The sequence below is a fragment of the Kryptolebias marmoratus genome, linkage group LG10 (assembly GCF_001649575.2).
Source record: "Kryptolebias marmoratus isolate JLee-2015 linkage group LG10, ASM164957v2, whole genome shotgun sequence".
Lineage (NCBI taxonomy): Eukaryota > Metazoa > Chordata > Actinopteri > Cyprinodontiformes > Rivulidae > Kryptolebias > Kryptolebias marmoratus.
Window position 1 is genome coordinate 10369900 of NC_051439.1, and position 21502 is coordinate 10391401.

At 40.4% G+C, this 21502-nt stretch overlaps 1 protein-coding gene across 1 annotated transcript in view; it reads left to right on the top strand.

Moving 5' to 3' along the window:
- Window positions 1-21502, top strand: part of pacrg (PARK2 co-regulated) — a 120060-nt gene that overhangs the window by 51115 nt on the left and 47443 nt on the right. Inside the window, exons 3-4 of the mRNA XM_017413479.3 lie at window positions 6585-6756; window positions 12481-12630. Coding sequence (XP_017268968.1) covers window positions 6585-6756; window positions 12481-12630 — 322 coding nt within the window. The remainder of the gene's footprint in view (window positions 1-6584; window positions 6757-12480; window positions 12631-21502) is intronic.

Genomic DNA, 21502 nt, shown 5'->3' on the forward strand with positions numbered 1-21502 from the left:
CCTCTTGCTTCTCTCCACTGTTCTGGCCTACTTCCATCACAGTGGCAGAGGGTCTCGTGTTGAAACACACACACACACACACACATAAACACTCACATCGTTCTGAGCAGAGTCCTAATCTGAGCTTTATTTAGCTGTCTCACCTTTTAAACTAGAACAGACTGCTTCATCCGCTCCCACTTTAGCTTCTTCAAACATTACATTGCTCTATCCCTCTGCTCCCTCTTCCCACCCAACATCACTGTCTGTTTACTTTTTTTGCAGTTACCGCAGCCGCGCAGGCAGTGTTGTGTTTTGTCACTCCGAGTGCACTGTAGTCTCGCTAGCAGAGGACAACAAAAACTGCCTGAGCCATTTCACAAGCAGACAGTCAAAGAAATCCACTCACTGCCACAATTTACCTCCTTTTCAGCAAGCTTACACTGACTTTGGCAGGCTGATTGGCATCGCATGCATTCTTGGTTTTAGCAGCATCATTTTGACGGGTTGTCAGTGGGATTACATTAATGAATTTACTCTTTGTTACTTGTGTAAACAAGGGATCAATGGAAAAACAAACTTAATTAGGATCTTTACTGTGTTGTTTTGAGAAAAGAGGGAATATGTATAATTAAAAAAAATCTACAGCTTTGGAATTTTCTGGTTCATTTTTTTGTTCCATGTTGACCGCTGCTTTACAGGTTGCATGCATTTTTTTTCTTTCTGTGTCACAAATACTTCAGTGAAACATGCATGTCTCATTTCTTCAGCTTTTTCATCACAATAATAGGAGCCAAACTTCAAATAAATTGCTGTCTACAGGGTCACTCTTTCAATTATTCCTAATATTTGTTACCCTAATAACACCCTTCTGCGTTTAATCCCCAGTGCTATATTTAATACCGCTGGAATGGCCGTGTAGCCAAATAAACTTCTTTTCATCTCTGCGTGTATATGTGTGTTTGCATGTTTTTATGTGCGAGAGGAGACTCACATAAAATTCATAACGTTCTATGTCCCGCTTTTGAACTATCTTTGAAGCCGCAAAATTGTTTCATCCTGCATGTGTTAGGTATCGTTTCAATTGACACCATGCTCCGCTTCCAGTGCTTTGAATTGAGCATGCTTGCATGCTTGTTAGATGGAAACAGCTGTCATGGGAGATAGCAAGAGTGACTCACTCCTCGTTCCTTCACTTATCGTTTGCCTATTTCAGCCCCACTTCTTTTATTATGACCACCGAGAAAGTCAAAATATTCTCTTCTCTCTTTGCTTCTTCTCTTCCCTTTTTTTTTTTTTTTGGTGTGTGTGTGTGTGGTATTCAGAGGGAGTGCACGCAGCGTGGTGTCACATTTTTGAAAATATTTTGCTCACAGGTGTTCTGTGCACCTGTGGCACAGTTGGAAACAAGTTTGGATTAGTATGAATAAATTATTAGGATGCCTTGTGTGCAGTGTGAATAAGAGTTTCTGGATTTTGGACCTTCGGCCAGGGAATCCTGTCTGGAAAAAAAAGAAACTGAGAAAAGAGAGCCAAGTTCCTACCACAGAACCTTCGGTTTCAGTTTAGTTGATTAAAAAAAAAACAAATTTGAACATCATCCTGAAAAATCAAGCAGAGAGTACAAAAAAAAACAAAAAAAACAGCAGAAGATCTTAATGAGCACGAGTTTAAACTGCAATGTAGTGGGAACCAGCTGTCGTTTCTGGGGGTTTAGGTTTGACAAGTTTTACAGCAAGGATAGAAACTTAGGCAGAAACACTCCTTTTATTAATTCTATCATGAATCTTTCCTTTAGGCATCTGATCCAAACCCCTCATTCAGTAATAACTAAGAAACACTGACAATAACATATCAGAGCTGCAATCTGAAAAAATGGAAATTATTATTATGCCAAACAAACATCACTATAATCAATGTTTCAACTATGCATCCAAAAACACACCTACCTTTGTTTTTTAAATTTATCAAGTTGTAAATATTTTGGAAATTATTATTGCTCTCTGCTACATTATGGTGTATACACCATATATGTGCTGCTTGTTTTTGTAACATATTGAGCTTTTGAATTTTTTAAAACAATTGCTTTCACAGCCCATGTGTATACTGTCCAACTCATTTTGTTGCATCAAAAGTCTAACTGCCGATAGACTGGCTTGGCATCTCAAGTTGACAGAATTATTACACCAAGATTACACTGATCACATGCCATTCAGGGTTTTTTTTTAAAAAAGTTTGCTTTATTGATGCTACAGTAAAACCCCAAAAGATTTGATTTGATTCAGTTTGATTTAATTCAGTTCAATTCCATTTAATTATTTATGACCTTGCTGGTGTAGATTCTCAGTCATCCAGGCCATGGTAAATTAAAAAAAAGTTAAAAAACAAAAACAACTGGACTTCTATTCTGTAGCTGAAGACGTTTCGCTTCTCATCCGTGGAGCTTTCTCAATTGAGAAAGTTTTTCCAGTTGTTTTTGTTTTTTAACTTTTTTTGTATTTATGACCTTGTTTCATTGCAAAAGCCATGTCTGTTTCTCAATTGAGAAAGCTCCTCGGATGAGAAGCGAAACGTCTTCAGCTACAGAATAGAAGTCCAGTTGTTTTTGTTTTTTAACTTTTTTTGTATTTATGACCTTGTTTCATTGCAAAAGCCATGTCTGAGAAATTAAAGGCCTGTCATTCTCTGAAGGAATGCATATCTCCCGCTGCCTCAAATCATCTTATGACGAGAAATGTAGTAGCCATTTTGGTTCAGCCGCTCTCATGCAATTTTAATAAGATCCTGCATGATCTGTTAGTGCTTGGAATATGTTTTGTTAATGACTCTAAGCTACTACCACACCAATTTCTGGCTTAGTACCTGTAAAATTCACTGAGGTGTAGCCATTTTTGTGCAGACTAAGACTGATTAGGTTTGACGATCGTCTTGAATTGTGTTGACTTAAAAGATTAATCAGTTGTAGAGGTTCGTCCAATAATTACTTTCTGAAAATGTCATTAAAATACATTCAGGGGTTCATGAGATATTTGAGTAATGGTACAGACAAACACAAATGCAGGGGCACAAACATTATCACTCGACCTTTGCTTGTGGTGGCGGGTGATAATAAAACACAGATATCTGAAATGGCATTGTCGAAATCTGTACATGTTGTCTTAAAACTGCCGTGCACTATGCTCTACACTTAATGCTTGAAGCTAGGGCATTTTCATCTTTTGTTAGATCAAAAGGTGAAAATTTTTGTTTTTTTTATAAATTTTTTTTTGTTCCAACTGTCTGTCGTCTCAGTAATGTCAGTGCGGTAGCCCATCCACCCACAGTCAACTGCACTTTTTTTTTCCAACTCGAAAGGTCAGCTTGTTGCTGCAAATCACATTTGATCTAGCCCAAAGCACATACTGTACATAGGGAGCACCACTGAAACAAACAAACAAAATCAAATGCATTTCCTCTCCTGCTCTGTCCCTTTTCCATTGTGTCTGTTCTCTCTGTATCGCCTCCTTGTAATTTTGCCCGAACCATTTGTAGGAATAAATGACTCACGCTAGCCTGGCAAACTAGTCTAATAGTGTAGGCTAAACAAGAAGCCTCTGTGTTTGTGTTTGTCCATTCATACCCATCCACACATGTATTACAACAGCCAGCGCAAAATCAAATCCAGGTAAAATTTATTTAAAGTGGCAACCTGCTGTTTGTGTTTCTCCTTGCCTCCTGTACCTGTCAGGGGCCTCTGAATCCGCTGTTTAATTAGCAAAGGCTTTTCTCACACTCGCTCTTTGTCTTGTGTGCTTCTGTTGCTGTGTGTCTGCGGTTGGAGCACTGACCATAAGAGACACGCGGCTCTAAGTCCCAGGGCTAATTGCTGCTACTGGGCTGATAGTCTTTCTGTGCTACATTCTCATTGACTCCCTGGACTCCAGGGGGATTCCTGCAGGCACCCAAAGACAAACAAACTTGGGCGGACAATCAATAACGGATGCAAGAGTTACAGCTCAGCACAGCTGCTGATTAAGATTCACTGGGAATGTATGTGTGAATGTGTGAGTGTTTCCGTGTTATGTAAAAGCTTAAAAGTGGAAAAGACTCCCGATAGTTCTGACTCTGTCTGGTTGTCGGTGCTAACAGGATTCAGTCAGTCCCCGGGTGCTTGTTTTTGTGTTATTTTAAATAGCAACATCAGAGTTCAGAGTCATTGTCACAAGAGTACATTAATGCCCCAGAGTAATTATTTTCCCAACATCCCAGGTTCACAACATGCTACAAGAGGTTAGGTCAGTACCTCAATGTAAGTCATGAACATACTTTTTTTTTCGTTTTCTCTCTTCTGTAAACAAATTGGCCGTACAATATTTATTTTCATATTTGCATAATCTAAATTGACCAGTCATGGTGTTACTGCATAAAAACACACTCCCTGTTGTAGAAATGCTACTATTAGAAACCCAAACTATTACAGTAATCACCAAAGATCCAGAAAGCATTGTTTAAACATTTTTCAGCTGTTTGCAAGATTCTTCCCAGTGGAACGATGTGGTGAATTCTTCTGGAGACACCGATCTCTTTGGGGGACAGAAGAAACATTTGGGAATGCAAAAGATCTGATCGTTAATAGGTGACAAAAAATATCTTAAGTAAAACGTGCCTCTACCAAGAAATAAGGCAAATTACTAACACATTTTTGAGTAAAATATGTTCGCTAATATATGAGATGGGGCCTTAGGTCAGAATAGCAACAGTCTGAAACACACATCCTTCAGCGCAGAAGACTGGCTTAAAAACAATAATAATTGTTTCAAACTGGTTACAGCAAATGAGCCAAAGCTAATTAAAAAGTATTTAACCCCCCAAAAAATTGGTGTGGCAGAAACTAGCTGTATGATGGTTCTAGATGGCTACAGGAACCATTTAAAGAGTTTGACGATGTTATGGTTGTCAAATAAAGTTTTATTCATATATTAGAAAATCCCTGCATGACTGTTATTTGGGACGTAGTATGTATTGCCAGTTCATAAGATTTAATGTCCAGGACTATTATTTAGATAACACGTGTACATTTGCAGACATTTTGTTGTATATTTTGTCTTATTTCCCAAATCCCAAAAATTGGCAGAAGACATGATGTGGTCCCTGTGTCACTCAGTACCACTGGCTAGCAAGTAGTACAGTTCTGTAGTGTCATCTCGCCTGTCCTCACCCTTTTCACCCCATCCATTCCCTCTCCACTTCCTCTCTCAGTGCTCCTGTTTGCTTTTGTTCTCGCCTCCAGTCGGCCTGACTCACAACGACGATCTTGACCAACCGCAGGAGAAATGTCAAGGTTGGCCGGCAAAACCGCCTTCAAAGCAGTCAGCCCCGTCTCTGTGCGCCAACGGTGTTAGCTCTCCGCCTCTGTCGCCATCTTGCCACGTCTCCCTGTTTTTCTCCATCTTTAGTCGTTCCTCGTTCATGTCTGTGTTTACCCGGGGGGGTTGGACATGTGTCAGGGAGGATTGGCAGCAGGGGTGGTGGTGGTGGTGGTGGTGGTGGTGGTGGCGGCGGTGGGGGCTGTCGTCAGCCACGCTTTGAAGTTTCAGCTCTGACCGGCGGTGCGGCGAGAGCAAGGGACTTGAAAGCACCGAGTGACATTTCAGCACAGAGCAGCGTGACCTGGCTGCGTGCTTGTGTGTACTCATGAATATATTGTACTTATATGGTATATATGAATATATGACTCCATAAGTGAACAAAAAGGACTCTCCTCATGGTTGCAAAGTGTTCTCTAGTCCCCCAAGTACTACTGGTGATAGGCTGTAGGATTACATTTATATCAGTGAAAATAAAATCTCCCTTCAGTCGTTAACTGCTGCATCAACAGGAATGTTATTTAAATATACATGCTTTGCAACACTTAACAAACCTAATAAAATGTACACAGAGTAACTAGACATAGTAGACAACTACTGTATGAGCAATAGAACATTTTATTTGATTTTTAGAACCCACATGCACGCGCTCTGTGCTCAAAGACAGACGCCGTCCTGAGGATCAGCTTTGCATGCCTGCCCAGTGTGTCTGAGTGGCTTTCCCGCAGTGGCTGCTCACACATGAAAGACTTTACTATAATGTGTCACACATCGTCCTCGCCTGCAGCCAAACAACATCAAAATGTGCCTGTGGCCTGTTCCCGGACAAATGTCTTCATCGGCGGCCCGATTGTGCTGAGTGCGTCTTTCTGTCTGTCCTGTAAATGGTGTAAACAGGTGTTAACATGTGAGCCCACAAGATGCCACATGCCGCTGTGTCATGAGCTCCCAAACAGCTGCCTCCCAACCATTGTGTGTGTGTGTGGCTGTGTGCGAGTGTTTATTGTAGGGGGTTATAAATGGCTGCAGAGGGGCATTAGCCCTAGATTTTGTCCAAAGCCAAGGGCAAACAAAAAGAAAAGACAAAGACTGAACAGTGGATTTTATGACAATGTAACTGACAGCAGGGGAGCTCTAAGTGATTTCTTGCAAAAAGCATTTGAAACATTGTTACAAACACTTTGCCATCTTTTCCCCCATTCCATCACAGGCAGAGGAGCAGCTAATTCTTGTAATGTAAATGTGTGCTTCTGTTCTCAGGTGGACTTTGAAAAAATGGACTACCACCACTACCTGCCGCTGTTCTTTGATGGCCTGTGTGAGACTGCTCATCCGTACGAGTTCTTCGCCCGCCAGGGAATTCATGACCTGTTGGACCACGGAGGCCCCCAAATCCTCCCTGTCATTCCTCAGCTCATCATGCCCATTAAGAGTAAGTCTTGGGGTGTTCAAACCCACAATTCACCTTTCATGCAAAACATATTGCCTCTGTATGTTTGCTGATGTCATGACAACTTGAACATTTTCTATTTCCAGAACAATTAAATAAAACAACAGTTCAAAGACAGCATTGTTATTGATACTGAGTATTTAAAATGTGATGCAAATTAAGACAAAATTAATTAGCATATTTGAAGTTAGTCCAAATTCAGTTTTTTGAGCTTTATAGAGCTATAAAATGATGCACAGTCAACAGAAAGTTGTCCAAAGCTGTTTTTAGCAGTTAAAAAGATAATTGTACATGTTGTGAACACATAATGCAAAAGACCTAAGTTGATAAAGATGCTTTCTTTAAATGCACCAAGGTTGTCCACTCATATGCGATGTTTGTATTTCCAGAAAATGTTCTCAAGCTGATCAAAATATATCCTAGATTTACATTACATCTATCTGTTTATGGGTTTTTCTAGGCTGCAGTGTCATGGCTGTCTTGTTGTAATCTCCACAATTATTGGCTTAACCGATGGAAACCTTTTGATACATACATATGATTAATGGTTTATAAATAATGTATGAGCAGCTAAACTTACAATCTTTACTTCCGCAGTAATTTATATGAAGTCACTTAGCATAAATGGCGAGTATGATGAAAGCATTTGACCTCTGTTTGCACTCCCAGCCACTGTTTTTCTTAAAATTCTGTAAAATATAATAAAAAAACATGGTTGTCAGCAGTAACTTAAATGATTAAAAAACTGTTGATGTATCTAATCTATGCATAAAGCATATTAGCATATTGTTTGAATAATCACTCTACTGACTTTCTTTAACCCCTCTCAGGTGAAGCTAAACTGAAACATAACAACAGTAAAAGACTCACCTGTCTTCCTTATTTCCACTGCTTTAGGTTCTAACATTACCATTCATTGAGTCCTGATGTAATGTCCTAATTTGGTTTTGCAGCCTGTTCTGTTCCTATTAATACACTGACGCTCAGGACGAAGCGTCCTTGTTTTTGCATCTGCTGGAAGAAGTTGGCTCTAAAAGCACGTCTGGTAATCTGCCATGAATGTGGTGACATGCTAGATTTAACTGTGTCATCAGACAGCACCTCCTTACCTTTCCTCTCGTACACATCGGTGCACACACACACATGTTGGCGGGTGGAAGGGTGTGGAAAGGTCGTGTCTTAGGGCGACGCAGACAGACTTCAAAAATAGACGTCGGAATTTACAGCGCTGCGGCGGGGGAAGAAAAATAATGTGGATTCTGAATACAAGGAAGATCAAGGTAGAGAGGAGTTGGAGGAATTTATAACTTGGCTCTTATTGAAAAAAAATTGACACATGCCCATAGACTCACACACACACACACACACACACACACAATCACACACAAACTGTCTTTTGTTTGGCGCCACTGCCAAGTGGAGTGTCAGTTTCAAAGTGGGAGCCTTTAAGTGGCGCCCAGTGAGCCCGCAGTAGTGTTCATGTCATGGGCACTCGGCTGCTTGTGTGTTCGTGTGTATGAGGTGAAAGTGTGTGTGTTGTTTATGTGCGTGGGTGTCAGATGTCTGTGGAGGCAGAGGGGTGTAACAGCCAACTCTAGGCATGGCTGCAGGAGGCACAGATACGTGATGGCAGACTGACCCTGGCACTGTTTCACTGAGCTACGTCTGAACCAGCACTTCCAGGCACCATCTCTGAAGCTTTTCTGTTTTTGCCCCGCATCAAGAAACCCACTCACGCTTCTTTACGTTAAATACCTCGCAACTGGGCCTCGCTCTATCTCAGAAACGATTTCATTTTAAGACCCTCTTCAGTTTTGGTCATTTGCATTTGCGAGGCCAGACCAAAGGTGACAGTTATGAAAACACACGCACACACACATTTCGTTCTGATAATGGAATTTTAAATGTTCTTCTCCTTATTAGCTTTTTAGTTTATTAAAAATCTGGCCTGTTTCGCCATCCACGGGCAAAGTCACCAGTCCGTGTCCCTGTTGCAGATTAATTACTTTTCTGTGTGGAGGAGAAGAAGAGGGGATGGTGGAAAGTGGAAAAAAGCAAAATGCTGTCTGCAGTTTAAAAACGGCAAGATATATATTTTTCTCCTCTGACGTTAATACATCTTCAGTCTGGCTGGCAGGCTCTTATCTGCAGAGTGACTGAGCCACGTTAGGCCCTGGTGAATTTTGATGATGACTGCAGGTCATCCAATGAGAATACACAATGAGGAAAGCTCTGCATGACATTATACTCAAAGGCCCCATTCTCATTGACTTAAAGACTAGACTTTTCCCTGCTGTATTCTTTATTCCCTTTACCCTGTCTTAAATGGCTTCCTTGTTTCTCAAAAAAGCTTTATAAATAATACTCACGTACACAGGACTCCATGCGTTTTTGCGGCTTTGAAACATTTCAGATCTTTGTTTTTCCTGTGATTTTCTTCACTAGAGCACCGATACTTATTTAAGTAAAGACATAGAAAGCCTTCAGCCTACCGTTACCACTGGAAGTTGAGGGAAAAAAGGTGAAATGTTACTAAAATCATGTTGTTTGGGTCTCTCTGCCTTCCTTAAACAGTGAGAAGAATTCAGAGTCATGCTCACACTGAGCCTCAGTTGATTGAAATAACATTTGTTCAGCTTTGAACTAAAATGAGACTTTCATTACAAGGAGATCCTCAGTTACGCCTCTGCCCAAGAACATCTTCTTCTGATCTGAAAAGTGTATTTATATACTAAGCGAGACCAATTCATTGCTAAACTCTCTGAGGTGTCGGCCTACCTCTGACATTTCACAGGAAACAGAATACAAGGTCACCGTCATTTTATTTCCTCCCTGAATATGAAACAGGTCCGAGCATGAATAGATGATTACTTTATTCAGATTTGTCCCAACACAGCTTTTAAACCACCATAAATCTATCAGGCCCTTCAGCTGCCTTCTCATTCGTTCTTTTAATTTTTTCTTTTCTCTCTTTTCTTTTTTTTTTTTTTTCCCAGCAAGGCGAGAGTGCCAATGAATAATTGAACAGTCCCACAGTCCAAATGTCACAGCAGGGAAAATTGTTTGCACTGGCTGGTAATTAGAATTTCATTGTTTGTTATGTAGGTTTGAAATTTCTGTCATTCCACATTCCACCTTATCTCGGTGATGGCAGATACCTCTGTGCTTGTCTGTCTGGGGACCCGCCGAGGCAGAGATGGAGAGATGTCATCAGTACATTTGCTCATTCAGCATCACCGCCTGACACAGTCACACACAGCTGACACAGACAAAGTCATCCTCAGTCAACCGTGGCCCTCGCTCTGCTTCTGGATCAATTAGTCATTCAGACACACAAATACTGAACTTCTATGAAGAGTCCTTGAGCTTTTTAACCTTTGGTTGTTTTTAAGGGTTCCAAGTTCACTGCTACCTTCAGTCGAGACAGAAAGCTGACATTACATTTTATTGCTTTTATTGTTTGCGCTTTTGCTGGAATGCAGTTGTGTACATACTTGTATAACTGTATGTTTCATTTATAGCCGATACACATATATGTGATTTATATATTTTTTTTTTTCACTGTTTAAAAGATATAAGTAAAGAAAGGTTTACTGTTGTAATCCTGTCACTGTGTGATGCTTTATGTTGCTCTCTTGGTGCATTATTATATTGTTACCTTTTTTCTTTACTAGTCTTAGTGTTGATATGGTGCTAGAGATGGGAATTATTCTGTTTAGGTTAATATTACAGTAGCATTTTAAGTGATATTGGTTGATTCACAAGAAAAAAAAACTAATATATTATTAGTTGAATGGACTCCTGTATGTTTCTGTTGCAAACTGCCATTAGCACAAGAGAGTTCATTTAAATGGACAAAAGTTAAGAGTTGGTTTTAAGTTTCTGAGTAATGTTTGACACCGCCAACCAGTAAACCTCTCTGAGAAGCATTGAAAGTGTTGTGCATTCTGCATCGCATGAATCTGTAACGCTGTGAACCTGTAGATGTCGAGATGATATTGATTTTTAAATCAATATTGGCGATTCTTGCTTGCTGTACCTGTTATCCACAGCTTCTTTTTTTTTTTAAGTGGAATGGAGCTACCCTCCTTAAACCTGCATAAACTGATTCTGTGGTGACTTTAGTGGAAAGATGTTTGCAAAATGATCGTAATTTAGGTTAAAAAAGTAAACATAATGTTTGCAAATACTTTATTTAGACATTCATCCGTTGTGATGCAGTGGACGTCCATGTGGCATTTTGTTTCTGGCTTCTCCCTTTTTTTTGATCTCTGCTTTTGCTCTCTGCCAGCTCAGTAGGGAATGTCACAGACCTGCTAACTAACAACACAGTGAAAGTTGCAGGCTGAGCAGATGACTGGAATTCACTTGAAAGCACCGTTAGGCTGAGCAGATTCAGAGACAGTCATTAAAACGGGGTCTTTATTCTTTATAACAAAAAATAATCTTTTAAGCTGCAACAGCAGCAGTTTATTAACTCAGTAAATTGTCTGCTTCAAGGTATCCTTGAAGGGGAACTGCGATGCAGCAGATGAAGACCGACTACTTTTGTGAATTTCTGTTAACATACAGATTCTCTGGAGAATTACTCTGAGTATAAGTAGTTTCTTGTGAAAACAAAACAAAACAAAACAAAAAAAACCAGCGGCTCTTTTGTGTTGTCATCTTGAACATGCGTGGAAAGCAAACATGTTGTTTTCCGGTGCATTTGTACTGCGAGGGTTAATCTGACTGCAACTAAATGAGTCATGCCAAGCCAAGTGTCAAGAAAGATGAAGTGAATGAAAATGCTGAACATTAGTGATGCTTTTCAAGCTCCAACAATAGCCCAACTCAATGCAAAAACATTATTCAATTAAAATAAAAATAAACACACTTATGAGACAGTTGCTGAAAAAAACGTGATGTCTCATCAGGGCAAGTTTTTGAACTTACAGAGACTTGCAAAGTCTCTCTGTTTCTGTGTAATGTCTTGATTTTTATATTTTTTATACGAAATTCTTATTTATTGTTTATGTGCTTACTGACAAAATAGGATAATGCAATAAAAATCTCATTTTTGTAAAGTAGGGATCAAATGACTGAATTTGAGGTACCCTTAGTCGTTTCCATTGGGCTATATACAATTTTAGGATCTACAAAAACAACTTTAAAAAAGTTAAAACTACACCTGCCATGTCTTCTTGTTAATTTCTAACCTTTTTCTCTGTGCCTGTCACGTCTCGTCACCTCTGTTTCTGACACTTGTTCTTTTATATTTTTCTATTCTATCGTTTTCTCTTTCTGTGTATCGTTTGTCTCTCTTGAACTCTCTAGCCCTCCATCTTTGCCACCATTGTTTCCTTTTGTTCTCTCTATCAGTAGAAGATGAAGTTAAGTGCAGCCTGTAGGCCAAATAGCCCAGTGATTGGCTCTCACTTACTCCTGCCTCCCCAGTGCTTTTGAAATCACTGATTGCGGGGAACCTTGTCTAAATCAAATCCCAACTGTAAAGAAAATGCTTTTAAGGAAAAGAGGAGGCAAATTTGTAACTTTTGTGTGTTCCTGCTAAGCACACACACAAAAAAAGCCTACTGTGCATTTACTTTACCTCAGTCTTCCCAATCAAGCAACCAGCCTCTCTGCTTTCTTGTCTTTGACCATTTGTCCAATCTAGTTTTACCTGAGCCGTTCTTTCTAACCTTTGCCTTTCATCTCGCCTTCCAGATGCCCTGAACACAAGAAACCATCAGGTGATGTGCACGACCCTAAAAGTCCTGCAGCATCTGGTGTTGTCTGCGGACAGGGTGGGAGAGGCTCTGGTGCCTTACTTCAGACAGATCCTGCCTGTTTTTAACATCTTCAAGAACAAAAACAGTAAGTTTGAGTCAGTGACGTTGTTAAGTATTCATTTATGGAGCGATATTGTTTTACGTGTCTGTATATCTGTGCAAGTTGGCCCTTTTTCTGTGCAAGAACTGCCAATGAAAAGAAGCACTAATAAGTATTCCTGTGCAATGTGCAGCAATGGCAGGTGATTCCATATTCCAACAAAATATTGTTTACAGGTTACTTCTCTCCTTTTGTTTGACTGTGAGCTACCCAATGTTTTTTCAGATTCAATAAAAGCTGGTTTTTACTTCTCTTCCTCCACCTAACCATCCACATGACAGAGAACTTTCATTTTGTCTTCTCCGCTGTCAGTCAGCCTGCTTTATGTGGAGCTGTTGAGGAGGAGACTTTGTCCTTGCTCTCGCTGAAAGCCTCCACCTGGGTGACACCAGGACCTTGGGAGATTGGCATCAGATAGGCAGGGCTCTTTGTGCGGCTGTGTCAAAGCACTTAGCGTGGTGTGACATGATGTGGGACTATTGAAGGCATAAAGGCACAACCATTTCCAAGCACCAAACAGTCTGTGGCATGTGGAGCCACATTGTGAATCAATCACTTAAACACAAGCTTTAACAGGAGAAAACACAGGGCCTTAGTCTCTTAATCAATATCCAATTTGAATCTCTTGTCTTTTTAATTTGCTTACATTATCTGTTACTATTTGCTGTGGTCTAAAAAAAAGAGAGGATAGCGCAGAAAAAGATAACACACAAAGACAAAGGACAAAAAAGGAAAGCCTGCCTTATTAGAGCATGGCCTTATGCAAATCTTCTCTGTAAATTAGCTGTCAAATCAATCCCCTAAACCGTGTTGAAGCGTGAGTTTCTCGACCGCAGCAGCGGAAGCTCTGGATTTGGCCAGCGAACTCCGCCAGGAATACTTTTTTTTATCTCTGGCTGGTGGTAACAGTGCCAGCCTGTCTACCTGCCTGCACGCTTGTCTGTCCTCCTTTGGCTTGCATTGATTAAACCTGAGCCAACCTCTCACCTGGCAGGCATCCCCGCTATTGACCTCTCCCAGAGAGACCAGTCTGGGCCAGAAAGGGGTTCATCCAGCTGCCAAAGCACAAAACCCAATCTGCTAAACAAAGACAGCGTTTCCTAGTCAGCAGTTTATATCTTATCCAGTACAGCAAAGTTTGTGAAGTTTGGCTAAAGTTATGGCGCAGAATTTAACCAAAAAAATAAATCAACTTAACATGTTCACAAACAATGAAAAATGTCACTTATTTTTTGTACTAAATTTAAAAAGTTTGTTTTAAATGAGGAAAATAGGTGCTTTTAAAACACTGTCAGAGCTCTGTTCTTTCTCTAATGCCCTAATTTTTTAGGAGTTTTGCTTTGTCACTTCTCTTTGAGTTGCCTTTTGTCTTTCATATCTCTTTTATGTTTTGTTTGTATCAACGTCAAAGCTTTCATTGAAGTCCAACTATCCCCCCCCCCACCTATTTCTTACATACACCTCCAGGTCCATCCCACGCTCAGTCGTTCGTCTCAACCAGAGCCAGCATGCTGCCTGCAGCAGACAGGCGCAGTCATTGTGTTTAATACAGCCGAAGACACAGAGGACTGTCTAGTAGCGTGTTGTAACATCTCCCTTTGGCTCTCCCACGCTGTAACTCGCAGTGCTTGCATGGCATCCCTCTTATCGGCTGAGCTACAACAGGGCCACTGTCCAGTATGTGCCAAGCGTGTGTGTTTGTGTGTGTGTGTCTACATTTGTGCACATCTGTCATGAATAGAAGTGTTGTTTCCCATATGCAGCTGTTGGCGTCAGCGTGTATGAAAGCCTCAGCTCTTTTTCTCCCTCGCTCCTTTATTGTTGTTGCTGGTCTGTGCACAATGCCCTACGAGACATCTACATGTTCACATACATACTTAATACCACTGCGTGCTGTGCCAGTTGAGGCTACACAATCTGACTCTGTTCCTGTCTCCCCAACTGTTTGAGCTGTAAATCAATAGGCTGACAGCTTCTGCTGCAGAGTCAGAGCTACAGTTAGATATCGCCAACATCTCATCATGGGACAGAGGCCCCTGGCAGTGTTCACACGCTCCCACTGTGTCTTTCCCGCTCCAAGACAGGGTCGTGACCTGTTAAATTGGTCCATATACAGGCCTTATCAGAGCCATTTTTCCAAGGTCAGAGCTGGAACTTGTCCAGAATGGTCCCCCGGGTGTTCTTTCAGTCAGACAGCACACTGGACCTCTGACCAGAAGAGCAGAGTCATGACCCACATGTTCTGCCTTGTCGGTATCCATGCCTCTGTAGGACTAGCTCCATTCCATTGTTCAAAGAGGGATAAAAAAAACACTCTTTAACTCCGGGATGACACTCTTAGCCTACCAGTAATGTGTCATTTTCAAGTGCACAATAATGAGCGATCACATAGAATCACCATCCTTGATGTACCCCTTTGTCTTCAGATTTAGCTTTCTCAGCTTTTGTTTGGTTTGTGTTTTTTGTGTATCAACTGTGCGTTTTTATATGTGTGCAAGAGACCGTGCAGGGAGTCCTCCAATACGATTTGCACCGCTCTCTTGTTTACTTACAGTGATGAATCTTATCCCTAATGAAATACAACAAAGCTCCTTAAGAAGGAGAGATGTGCTCCGTCATCTGGCAAATTCCTCATCTGAGCTCGAAGGCGCAAATTCGTCTGTGCCTCATATCGAGAAGAGGCTCCGAGTTTGTGTGAAATTTTGTACAGCACTAGACTTTGCTTAGAAGCTATCCTAGGATTCTGAACAAGCATCAAATGATTTCCAACCTTATTTAATAGATCAGTGACTGTAAAAAATAAAAAGAGGATTGTTACTATCTATATAAAATTTAGTGTGTTGGATGTTTTTTACATTTAAATATATAAACTCACACAAAAGTGTTTAGAATAAGTTGAAAAAAGACACAAAGTTTAAATTGATGGAATTAAATAAAAAGTCATTGTTAAAAAGTCATGTTACATTTTTAAATTACTTAGACCTTGACCAAGCTACTTCAATTATATATATTTTTTTAATCATTTTTTTCTGCTATGCTCTCATCCACACACAAACAGGTTTTGGTGAGAAAAAATGATATTTAAATGAAAAAACAAACAAACAACATTTTCCAAAGTGGAGATTTGGAAAAACTTTGTTTCTTGTAGATCCATGTAGACAACAAATATGAAAATTATCAGTGATGCAGCAACATATCCTACTCGCGCCCACAATCATTTGCTGTCCTATAAACACAAACAAACATGGAGCTGTTTTTACTGGTTTTTCGGGGTCTGCCTTGTCTTATCTCGATCATGTTGTTGTCAAACTTTTATCATGTGCTGAAATAGTTAATAACAGAGAGTAAATTGTAAATGGTATCACTTAAAGAAGGTTTATGAAGAATTTCTAGCCAAGCTTAGCATGTTCTTTCTCTGTATTTGAATATGTTGTTAATATGGACATACTGACCACCTAGTGGTGTGGCGTGGGTATGGCAGATGGAGAAAAAATATCCTTTTTATAACATATTCAGAGCAGTGTAGACGGGGGCCTGAGTGTGTCTGTGGCTCCACCTCCCAGTTGGAGTATTGAGGGTTTGATCCCCAGCTTTGTCGAAGTGTTTATGGGCACCTCAGCAAGTTTTCCTCCGATATGCTTATCAATTCTGTGTTGTCCCCCAATATAAATGTCTTTGGAAAAATGTCTTCTAAATGAGAAAATCTTAAGTGAAACTACATCATACATTAAGAACAGACATACACAATACATCGTTTTCACCTAATATCAGCTAGTGTTTATAATAATTATTATTTTTCAATTTTCTAATGCAAATGCATGTCATTGTGTAAGAGGCACACAATGAGACGAGCTTGTAAGAATTGTTTTTAAGAATGTTTTTTATATACATTCAGCAGTCTTAGATTTATAGGCGATACAAATCAAATCATAAACTGCTGAGAACTATATAGAAAGAAGTTTTTCTTGACATCCTGTGCCTCTGTTTGGTTGAATATTGCATCTGGATGTTGTAAATGTTTGTCTGGAAGGCTCCTGTGCTATTTATTTTAACCTACATAGTAGCATTGTTGTTGGTGCCCTGATAATTTCCCCTGCTTATCTGTAAAGTGTAGGTCCTTAAACACCTATTCATCAATGACAAACACCCTCTCTCGCTCTCCCTCACACACAAACTCTCTCTCACACACACACACTCTCCTACATACAATATATTGCTCACACACAGCAGTGATCGGCTTCATTTGGCCTCTTCTATCTTCCTGCGAAGAATGTGGCTGGCTATGATAAGGTCTAACCCACATGCATTGCAGGATCTGCACACACACACCTGTACACACACACACAGATATTTGAGTTGTAGTGGTGGCTCTCTGTCGTTTGTGACTGGGCAACTGGTGAGATTTTTGTGGTACTGACAGATACAGTGCTATGTCTGGCCAGACTGTCCTCCCCCAGCTTTTCTGTGTATCACATGACACATGCATACACACACACAGCTAACATTGGATATCTTCATAAATATGGCAGATCAGTCACAGCTCACACTGATGGCTGGAATGAAATGCAAGTAAACTGGGAGAATTGGCTGACCGCCGCAATCCCTCCCCCTCACGCCCTTACAGAAGGAGAAGAACCATCTGGAAACAGGAGAAAGGACATTTGTTCTACCGAGGATAAAAATTGAGCAACACTTAAGAAAATTACATTTTTTCTACCCAGTTTAATCTGACAGAAACTCAAGCGTATGGCTGTGTACTTAACTACCTGTGGCCTCGTCCAAAACAAAACATGCTTCTCCTGTTTACTGCCGGGACACTGCACCGTTGTGTAGTTGAAGTTAATTCCTGGGGATTTCCATTTACAAACATTTGCTTTATTTAATGACCTTTTCCAGCTGCTGTTGTGAAAAATTAATTCACTGCCATGCTTTCCTTGTGTACATAGCAGTGGAGGGGACACACACATACATACACACACAAGCCAGTGGCCCACATGTAATCCATCATCCTTCACCGACACACAGTGCACCTTTTCCCTACGGATGACAGTGCACACCTTATCCTCAACCCCTCTCCCCTCCTTCATAAACCCCTTTCCAACAGACGATATCTATCTATCAAACAATCACAGCTTGTCAAGACCCCTCCTCTATTAAAATACAAAAAAAAAAAAAATGGGAGAAGCAGAGAGACAAAAGATAGATGGGAGAAAAGATAGCATGGGTGAGCAAGAGATGAAATCCAGGTAATGCCAAGCTCGTCTGTTCTTACTTCCTTCAACGTTAGCATGCTTCACAGCACATAATGACTTTTTCCTTCTCTCCTGAAAGCTTAAGAAAAGAAAGGAGGCTGAGGAAAACAGTGGAAATGTATTGTTATATCAACATAGCCAAAACCCCCACCACCATCCAAGCCCCCTCCCCTCCTTCCACTCTCACTATCTGACTCCACTCCCAAACTGCTTCCGCCTGCAGGCATGCCTACCTGGCTCTGTTAATTTCTATTGTCAGCAGGTCTGAAGCGAAGCGGCCAATCAGGTGTGAGCGTCAGCCCCTGGGCCTGCAGTCACTCTGCGGCTCCAATTTAAAGGTCAGCTGATAAGCGGCCAGATTCATGCATAATCTGGGCAGCTCTGCAGTCAGACTGACAGGCTGCTCAGCAAAAAAAAAGAAAAAAAAATCCACACACAACAAATGCACACCTCACACTCACAGTCTTTGACTGAGCCACTCAAATGTTTTACTTTTCAAACTTTATTTTGCTTTTTTTGACGTGTGTGTGTTTTGATCCTGCTAAAGGTGCTGTATTTCTACCTTTGTTTTTCCATCAGGTCAGGTAATGTACTTTAACTAATTGCTTGAGAGAAGTGCCTCAATAAGAGCTTGGCTTTGCATTTGCTGATTTGTTCATTAATTTGTACATCGTGACTTTTGCTATGTGAAGCACTTAGCGGAATTATAGGATCCATTCTTTAAGTGGCACAAAGTCCTTAGGCTGGCAGTATGCTTAAAATGAAATAGAATTTGGCATCTTTGTGAAGGCAGTTTTGCCCTTTAGCAAGCGTCTTTTCGATTGCTGCAGCATACGAAGACTGTTCAGAAAAACTTGCATGGCCTTGCTTACTTTCTCCATTACACCAAACCAACCGGAGAGCAGAGTTTAATGGTTGTATTGTGGTTTATTTCTGCATATCTTACTTTTTATATCAATGACATTTCATACACCTATTATTAGACAAAATGTACAGTACTGTAGTATACTGCTGAGCAACAACAGTCAGTGTCTTACCTGCAACAATAGCTGTACTATAAATGTTTATATTGTGTCACTTTTGAATAGACCTTTACATACTTAAAAGTAACAAGTAATTAGTAAGAGATTAATGACTCAATAATTCATGTCATATAAATTCAGAATGTACTTTGATTTGTTGTCTGAGGAACAAAACTGCTTGTATTATGGTTGATTCAATGAATCAACAACTACTTCTAGATGTCAGGATATCTGGGTGGGCAAGAGTAACACTTGACACATCTCATAAGGTCCAGGTGATGGGACTTTACTCCCTGAGTAGATCTGTGTAGCTCTGTGGAGTATCATGTCTTTACAACAGCCCCTGCCCACAGTCCCTATAGTATTTCTGTACTGGCCAATGGGTATCATCAGTGCTTCAGTTGAGACAAAGGATAAAAGAGCTGAGTTTTGGACATTTCCTAACCACTTACATAACTGTCTCATTGTTCAACTTGGAGATGAGTTTCAGTAACTTCAAGCTGTGTCTGGATACTCGCTCTTTTGTCTATTTCTGCTTTCTAGCACATGGCCTTTTGTACCTCCTTGGCTTATCAACTTTCCGTCTTTCCAGTAATTTGCTGTTCCTCCTCCATAGCAAGAAGATTGTCCTGGAAAGTCCAGACTGATCTGAAGCTCTAGCTTGGGGTGTCCAAACCACTGGACTATTGATATATGTCCGGCTTCAGATTAGTTTGGCTTTATTCAATAATCGCAACTTAAAATTAATCAGTAAATCCTGAAAGCTGTATTGAAAATAATATTTACATATGAATATATATGATTGAAGGTTTGAAAGACTAGAAGTTTGGAGAAATCTTATGATTTAATTGTCAATGATAAAATAAAGTTTTAAAAATCAGGTTCAGAGCACTGTTGCTCCTAATCTGTAGATGACTGTGTATACGTTCTTAGTACTGAACTAGAGGTTCTCGAAGTCAGGGCATGGGGCTCCTTTTTTCATTCCCTCTAATCCAAGAAAGCACTCAATTACCTAATTAGATGAGTTATGAGGGTCCTTTTCTCTCTTCATTCCCTCCCATCTCAATGAGATTAACACACTTTAATTAATGAATTTGGGGTACTTTGAACAGATTTGAAGGACTGCCCTGGCTCCAGGGCCCTGACTTGTGTAACACAGTTATTGAGTGGTTGAAATTAGACAATGGAATGAGATGAATAGGGCTAACATTAGCTGTGTTTGTTCCTGGACTGCACTGATACGGTTACTTTGTTGTTCGCTTTAGAGGTTGTATACGTCTGTGTGTTTGTTGGAGGGATTATGTGCTTTTTCTGAATCTGATTCTGTGTCCTTGAGTGAATCTTTGTGTGTGCTGCGAGTCCCCACCAAGCTGGGAGCTCGCTTGCAGCCTCAAACCCCATCATTGTGTTTGACATCTCCACAGGCAGCCAGCAACAGAATGCCGGTGTGTGCAGACATTTGTCCAGCCGGTTCTGGATCAGCATTCGTACCAGGTGCCAGGCTGCCTGTCAGTTTTTATAATCAGCCACACCTTTACGAACAGGTCTGCTGCTCAAATAGGGGGAGGGGGAGGGGGCACAGTTTCACAAAATAAATTACAAACGGCATTTTTTTTTTTTTTTTTTTTTTTTTACAATTGCCTGGAACTTGTTGTTCCAGGCAAGGACACAGGATAAACAATCGAAATGAAATAGATTTTCATTACTTGTGTCAGAATGCATAAACATTTCTTGGTCTCTGTTTGGGAATTGTTTAAGATTGTCAGGAATCCTCAACCTGACAGGAACAAAGGCCCTACACTTGTCATTTTTGTGGTCTGTCTCCTGTCTGTCTGGTTTGTCTACGCCTTAAGAGACCCACATCCTATTACTGCCCCCACTCAGCATGTTTCCCTGACAGAGGTAACACTATCTTGCCATTTTTCAAACCACATCAGCATGTACCGGTCACAGTCCCCACTATCTCTAATGGATGTAATTGAGCCTGATTCAAGCCTTTGTAATGTTCACCGCTCCTCAAGAAACCCCTCACAGCCCCACGCCCCCAACAAAGCCTTTTTTTATTGCGTTTAAATGTAGTTTTGTCTAACTTGTATTGTAGAACCTCTGACATATACGTCGCACCTACAATGTTCTTTTTCACTGTTCATTTTTTTATTTCCTTGAACGACACATCTCATTCTGCCTTACACAGTCCCCCGCAATCAAAATGTGATTAAATCAAATCAAATTCAAAGTAGAGGGAAAAGTTTGCCCTGATAATTTCAACTTTTTGACTTATAATAACTTTTCTCCCAATGGCAAGATGCAAACACAGAATTTCCAGTTTTACCAACCAAGAATATGTGAGAACTACATTTTTGAGTCGTCATTTCTGACGACTTTTTAAATCACACATTACTGATATCCTTATAAGACAAACATCAATAATACTGTCTAATTTCTGCGGATGCACAGTTGGTGAGCATGACATTTACAAAAAAAACAAAAAACAACATGTCTTTCTAAATTATGCCTTCTGAATGCTGGACAAAATACTTTTCTTAGGTCTTTCTCAAACATCTAAGGAAGAGAGTAACAGTA